General features: G+C 44.4%; 1 protein-coding gene across 1 annotated transcript; it reads right to left on the reverse strand.

Moving 5' to 3' along the window:
• Nucleotides 1–2,572: 2,572 nt before the first annotated feature.
• On the reverse strand, nt 2,573–5,201 carry LOC111022476 (uncharacterized). Its single transcript, XM_022299650.2, has 5 exons — nt 4,719–5,201; nt 4,094–4,449; nt 4,018–4,040; nt 3,521–3,899; nt 2,573–3,218 (listed from the first exon to the last, which is right to left on the reverse strand). The coding sequence occupies exons 1-5, from the start codon at nt 5,199–5,201 to the stop codon at nt 2,573–2,575; spliced, it is 1,887 nt and encodes a 628-aa protein (XP_022155342.2).
• Between the last annotated feature and the right edge of the window lie 2,099 nt (nt 5,202–7,300).

Below are 7,300 nucleotides of genomic sequence, written 5' to 3' on the forward strand. Positions count from 1 at the left end.
GAAATTAAATGTGGATGGGGCTTGCCGAATTACTCAGACTGGTCTGGGGATGCTTCTTCGTGACTACCACCATCGTATTCTGGTAGCAAAGTCCAAGGTTCTCTCCTTTCCACTCTCCCATTTGCTGGCAGAAATTATGGCGATTTTGGAAGGTATGCGCATGCTGCTCTCTATTGGTTTTCAACACCTTCAACTAGAATATGATTCTCTCTTGTCATTCAACTCATAAATGGTGGAAGATCAACTCTAGGAGATGAACTAAATTGGTTGTTGGAAATTGAAACCATTTCTCTTTCTTTCTCTTCAATTTGTTTTTCTCACATCTCTCGTGGTTCTAATAAATATGTGTACACACTTGTCAAAAATGACTTTTTGTCTGCTGCCACGTGCTTTTGGCAAAGTTCTTTTCCTTTTTGGTTATTAAACCTAACTAAGGGTCACTACCCTTCATCTATAGCCCAAGAGGCATTTTTCACTTAATCAATATCCTAACTAAGGGTGACTATCCTTCATCTATATCATCTATGTCAATAATTAAATTAAACAAGGAAAAAAAATTTTTGTCATGTTGTAAATATTCCAATTTTACACCAAATATATCAAATATGAATTAGGTTGTTAGTTGGTTCAACAACTATATTAGATCTATCTTATACAAAGTACATCAGTTGAGTATTATAAGAGGGTAAATTAAACTTTTTATGTATTATGTATGATGAATTGGTCCCAAAACTTTTCCATTTTATAAATAGATATTAGTTTTTGTCTATTTTTGTAAGGCCCTACAAATTAATTATGATTGAATAGTGATGCATAATGAGTAGTTTAGATGATGAGATTTAATTTTTGGGGCCAGATTGTTTGAATTTATTGAGTCAATCAACCACCTCGATAGATAAATCATCAAAATTTTCTAACACGAGTTTTGACTTTTTTTTTTTTTTTTTTGGAAAACTGGCCATATTTGAAAATAAAAGGTAGCATGACGCTTACTTCAAGGAACTTTGTTTAATAATGTTACAAAATAATCACACCTACTTGAAATCATATATAATAATGTCGAGGAAGAAATCCGAGCATGACATGTCTTGATGCGTGGATTTTGACCCTCCGATTCTTCTTCTCGCACACACAAAACTAGATGATAAGGTAACCGATACCTGCAAAATCAAACCGATCTCAACTGGTGTGACCTTAGTCACACGGGCTCCGATGCTTAAGTTAGCGAGGGAGTGTTGAGAAAATAATTAGCTAAGGATTAGTCACCTGCCCCCTCAGGGTTGGATCTCACTACTACTTATAGCCGTGAAGATGATTCCAGAACCTCCGTAGCCAAACCCTAATTCGGCGTTGCAGGATCCGAGGGATCCTAGATCGTAGGCAGGAGATTCCTGGGCTGGACCGTGGGCCGAGCAGGGGTCGGGACCGAGCCCTCTCGGCCCGATTAGTTCTCCGCCGGTCGCTTTCCTCGTTCTCTGCCCCGACACTAGGTCGTTCTTTGGGTCGGCCCATTAGGTCACGGGCTGGTCTCCTCCAATCGATCATCTCAGGCTTCAACTCCTTGTCCCGTTTCGGGTTATTTTTGTTCTCCATAACAATGGCCCCCACTCTCAAAACAGAAGACGAAGAATTGTGTCGAGATCTTTGTTTTGAGAGTACTTGTCTCTTGTCGTTACCACGAGATCATTGTATATCAGTGGCTAAAAATGTGAAGGTTGCTAATGCACAGAGCATCTACCAAGAGCTTTTGATCCAATTTTGGATTTTAGTGCTTGGTTCCTACCACTTGTTTTGTGCCTTGAACTTGTCGATACTATTCATGAATTGAAAGTTTTTTTCCAATTTTCGTTGATCACAATCAAGTCTCTTAAGCCTAGTTTTATTCTCATCTGAGTTCAAACCATTTACTTTTGGCCTTGGGATCTAACTTTAACAGAACTAATATCGATACCTTTGGATTTCTGACCTATTTGACTTTTGCTTATGTTTTATACCTCAGGGTTTACTCTCGGGTTTCTAACTCACTTGGCTTTTGCCAATGGCTTTTATACCCTGAGTTTAGTCGGCATCCTTAGGTTTCTAACATATTTGGCTTCTGCCGGTTTTTTACCCCAAGTTAAATCAACACCCTCGGGTTTTTAACTAATTTTGGCTTTTGCCATATGATTTTCTACCCGTGGGTTTCATTGATCGGTTAGGCTTGCCTGTTTTCTTTTTTAACCTTGCTGGGCCTGTACGCATGCCTTTTTCAGCACCTCGGGATTCTTTTCCCTGGTTTCACTTATTGGCTTTTAGCTTATCGGCCTGTTTCTAGGTCTGTCCCAATTTTGAGTTTCTCGACTGGTCGTAGATATGTAGATATTCATATGATGCCCCCTGCTTGAGGAATTTTTTTCAGAATGAACATAAAAACTTAAATATCACGTCGAATGTCGAATACTTTATTAGTAGGAAGATCGTCTTGTCGAAGATTTAGTTACAATAACCTTTGTTGGTCCAAATAATGGAAAAACATAAAAATGTCGAGACATATGTCGAACTAGTGGTAGTATCTTTTGAGGTGTTCGGCGTGTCATGGGTGTAGTAAGGCCTCCCCCCGTTGGTCTTCTAAAGCATAAGTGCCTATTCGCACCACTTTAGTGACTTTGTATGGGCCCTCCCATGTTGGCCCGAACGCATCGCTAATTGAATCTTTAGTATTCAGCATAATCTTTCTTAACACCAGATCACCTTCTTTAAAGTCACGTTTCTTAACCTTCGAGTTGTAGTGTCGAGCTATTCGATTTTTGTATTCAGCCGTTCGTAGTCGTGCTGTTTCTCGATGTTCTTCTAATAGGTTGAGGTTGAGCTTTACGGATTCGTTGTTGTCAAGTGGACTAAACTGCTCTACCATTGGGGAGGGGAGTCCAATTTCGACTGGCACTACCACTTCAGAGCCAAATGATAATGAAAATGGCGTTTCTCCTGTCGAAGTATAAGGTGTTGTTCTGTAGGCCCATAATGCGTTGGGAATTTCCTCTGCCCACAACCCTTTGAGCTTTTCTAATCTGGTCTTCAGAGTTCTTTTGATGATTTTGTTGACTGCTTCAACCTTCCAATTAGCCTGCAAATGTACTGGCGAGGAACAGATGTGTTTAATGTCCAACTCCCTGCAAAATTCTCGAAAGGCAGCATTGCCGAACTGCTTCCCATTATCACTGATAATGGTGTAAGGTATTCTGAAGCGGCAAATTATGTTCTTCCAGATGAAGTCGGTGACCTTTTTCTCAGTAATTGTAGCTAAGGCTTTTGCTTCGGTTCATTTAGTAAAATAGTCGACTGCCACTACTGCAAATTTGGTCTAGCCCTTTCCTAGTGGGAGATGCCCTATAAGGTCTATTCCCCACTGAGCAAAGGGCCAAAGACTCATTATCCTTGTTAGAGGCTCTGGAGGTTGTCTACGTATTGTTGCAAACTGTTGGCATTTGTCATTTTTTTGGTGAATTGCTTCGTGTCATTCAGCATGGTCGGCCAGTAGTACCCTTGTCCAACTATTTTGTGACTTAGGGATCGTGCTCCAGAATGGCTCCTGGAAACACCCTCATGTATCTCCCTCATGATGTAGTCGGCTTCATCGGGCGTTATACATTTTAAAAGCGGCAACGAGTAGCCTCTTTTGTACAGATTGTCGTCTTTAAGCAAATATCTGGTTGCTCGTCGTTGTAGCTGCTGGGCCTCTATCTTTTCAGTAGGCAGGATCCCGTCTCTCAAATATTTGATCAAATGGCTCTTCCAATTTTTTTCTGGTTGCCCTTGCTCATCGATATCCATGGCTTCATAAGCTTCTATGCTTGGCTCAGGTAGAATCTCGACCGGTACAGTTCTGCGCAGGTCGGTTTCATAAGCTGCAGCTAGTCGAGCTAACGCATCGGTGTTGACGTTTTGAGCATGTGGAATTTTTCGAATCTCATATTTTGAGAACTGGTCGAGCTAGTTTCTTACCTATGAAAGGTATTTCGCCATTCGCAGTTCTCTAACCTGTAACTCCTCTTTCACCTGACCTACAATCAGCTGTGAATCACTGAGTATCAGTATGTTCCTGACCCCAACGTACCTGGCCACTTTTAGTCCTGCTAGTAGAGCTTCATACTCGGCTTCGTTGTTGGATGCATGAAAGCTGAATCGCAGCACATATTCGGTTCTTTCTTTATCTGGAGAGATTAGTATGAGTTCTGCCCCGCATCCTCGAAAATTTGAGGACCCATCTAAGTAGAGTGTCCAGAATTTCTCTTCCTCAACCACTTGTGGGTCGATACAATATACTTGAGGTTCTGTGGGTGTTAATTCCGCTATGAAGTCTGCCACAGCTTCCCCTTTCATGGCAGTTATTGGCTTATAGTGAATGTCGTATTCGCTGAGCTCTACATCCCACTTTACCAGTCGCCCAGAACTGTCTGGCTTATGCAAGATCTGTCGTATAGTTAAGTTGGTGAGGCAATTATTCTATAAGCTTGGAAATACGGGAGTAGTCTCCGAGCTGAAGTGACCAGGGCCAATGCCAGCTTCTCCATTTGTGGGTATCTAAGCTCTGCATCTACCATTGCTTTGCTTGTGTAGTAGGTTGGAGACTGTCGTCCATCTTCTTCCTTTATTAACGCGGAACTCACTGCAGTGTTGGATACAGCTAAGTATAAGTAGATTTCATCACCCACGATCGGCTTTTAGAGGAGTGGAGCTACCCCCAGGTACGGTTTCAGCTCCTTAAAGGCAGCCTCACACTCTTCCGTCCATTCAAATTGCCCTTTCTTCCTTGAGATTTTGAAGAATGGCAGGCACTTGTCAGTTGAACGGCTTACGAATCTATTGAGTGTTGTTATCCTTCCATTGAGTCCCTCCAGCTGCTTTAGAGTTTTAGGTGGATCCATCTCTAGAACAGCTTTGATCTTATCTGGATTCGCTTCGATCCCCCTTTGGTGTACTAAAAATCCCAGGAACTTGCCTGAGGTCACTCCAAACGTGCATTTGGTGGGATTCAGCTTCATCTTGTACATTAGCAAAACGTCGAATGCTTCTGCCAAATCCTCCTCGTGTCGCTCGTTCTTTCGACTCTTTACCAGCATGTCGTCTACGTAGACTTCAATATTTTTACCGATTAAGGCTGCAAACATCCGATTCACCATTCGTTGGTAGGTTTCACCTGCATTCTTCAATCCGAACGGCATCACGGTGTAACAATACAAGCCTCTACTCGTGACAAAAGAGGTTTTCTTCTGATCGGTACATGCATCTTGATTTGATTGTATCTAGAGTAGGCATCCATGAAACTCAATCTTTCATGTCCTGCAGTGGCATCAATCAATTGATCTATTCGAGGCAAAGGAAAAGAATCCTTAGGACAGTCCTTATTTAGGTCCGTGAAGTCGATGCACATTCTCTATTTGCCGTTTGGCTTCTTTACCAGCACTACGTTGGATATCCACTGGGGATAATGTACTTCCCGAATGAAGCCTGCTTTCAGTAGCTCCTCCACCTGTTCAGCTACAATCTCGCTCCTTTCTTGGTTGAACGCGCGACGCTTCTGTTTCACTGGCTTACAGCTCTCGTCGACGTTGAGTCGATGTACCATAACTCCTCGATCGATTCCCGGCATGTCCTCCGGCGACCATGCGAACACATCGGCGTTGCTTCTGAGGAAGTTTATAAGGCTTTCTCTTTCCTCCTTCCCCAACTTCGTTCCGATGTTGACCCATCGATCTTCGACTGTCAGAGGGACAGATTCTACCTCCTCAGCCGGTTCTCCCCTGTCAAGGGTGGTCGAATTAAGTCGATGACCAAGGCTCGGCCTTGCCTCTCCCGAGAGGTCTTTCACTTTATTCAGGCCCGACACTAGTTCTCCCCTATCAAGGGTGGTCGGATTAAGTCTTGACCAGGGCTCGGCCTTGCCTCTCTCGAGAGGTCTGTCGCTTTATTCAGGCCCAACGCTGGTTCTCCCTGTCAAGGGTGGTCGGATTAAGTTCATGATCAGGGCTCGGTCTTACCTCATCCGAGTGATCGGCCGCTTCTTTCAGGCTCTTCTTTTTGAGGCACCGATGGCTCTCATCAGGATTCATGTCGCCTTCGGACAAAGTCGACGATCAGGGCTTGGTCCTACCTCGCCTGAATGGTCGGCCGCTACACTCTACATGCCTCGAATCGAAATTTCACCTCAAATCGGGATTTCGTTTCGACGAAGCTCGCTTTACTGTATCGTCCCCACAGACGACGCCAATTTTTGATGCGTGGATTTTGACCCTCTGGCTCTTCTTCTCCCACACACCAAACTTGATGATAAGGGAACCAATACCTACAAAATCAAACCGATCCAAACCGGTGTGACCTTAGTCACACGAGCTCCAATGCTTAAGTTAGCGAGAGAGTGTTGAGAAAATAATTAGCTAAGGATTAGTCACCTGCTCCATCAGGGTTGGATCTCACTGCTACTTATAGCCGTTAAGATGATTCCAGAACCTCCGTAGGCAAACCCTAATTCGGCGTTGCAGGGCCCGAGGGATCGTAGATCGTAGGTGTGAGATTCCTGGGCTGGGTCGTGGGTCGAGCAGGGGTCGGGACCGAGAAGTGGTTGGGACCGAGAAGGGGTCGGGACCGAGCAGGGGTTTGGACCGAGCAGGGGTCGGGACCGAGCCCTCTCGGCCCGGTTAGTTCTCTGTCGGTCGCTTTCCTCGTTCTCTACCACGACGCTAGGTCGTTCTTTGGGTCGGCCCGTTACGTCATGGGCCGGTCTCCCCCAATTGATGATCTCAGGCTTCAACTCCCTGTCCCGTTTCGGGTCGTTTTTGTTCTCCATAACAACACGCGTCCGAAAATGGGAGTGATAGCGAGGTGCGAGACAACAAGCAGTTATCACCGTACTATGTGCAGGCGTATAGGTGTGGTACCACCACTTCTGTACGAGGGAGAGGTTGATGACTGCAGCTTGAAACCTGCAAGTTGCAAAGACAAAGACCTACCGATGGAGGCACAATCCATGGTTTGTCGGGATCATTTGCCCCTCCGTCAAAGCCTTGTACAGCTTGGTGCGCCTATACCCCACAATCGCCATCCTTCCAAGTTGGCCATCCACGCCTATAAAAGGGAATGACTCACACCAACACCAAGTAGATGAAAAATCTATCATTGAAATCTTAAGGTGTCTACTGTTATTTTCTTTAATTTGATTACTGACTTAAGCGCCAAATTGCATTAGGCGGGCGCCGCACCAGCGTCGAGTTTTCTAGTTGCAGACTCATTTGCTCCCTAACATACACACCAATCTGAGGGACAC

This window comes from Momordica charantia, assembly GCF_013281855.1.
Source record: "Momordica charantia cultivar OHB3-1 chromosome 2 unlocalized genomic scaffold, Mcharantia_2.0 BLBB01000002.1, whole genome shotgun sequence".
NCBI classification, from domain to species: Eukaryota; Viridiplantae; Streptophyta; class Magnoliopsida; order Cucurbitales; family Cucurbitaceae; genus Momordica; species Momordica charantia.

Excerpts from the sequence above, each read along its gene's own strand:
- LOC111022476 (XM_022299650.2), bottom strand. The coding sequence starts at position 5,201 with ATGCCGTTCGGATTGAAGAATGCAGGTGAAACCTACCAACGAATGGTG. Across the intron at positions 3,900-4,017 it reads AGGTGAAAGAGGAGTTACAG|CTCGACTAGCTGCAGCTTAT; the intron begins GTTAGAGAACTG and ends CCGATGCGTTAG. Across the intron at positions 3,219-3,520 it reads CACAAAATAGTTGGACAAGG|AATACCTTACACCATTATCA; the intron begins GTACTACTGGCC and ends TTGCCGCTTCAG.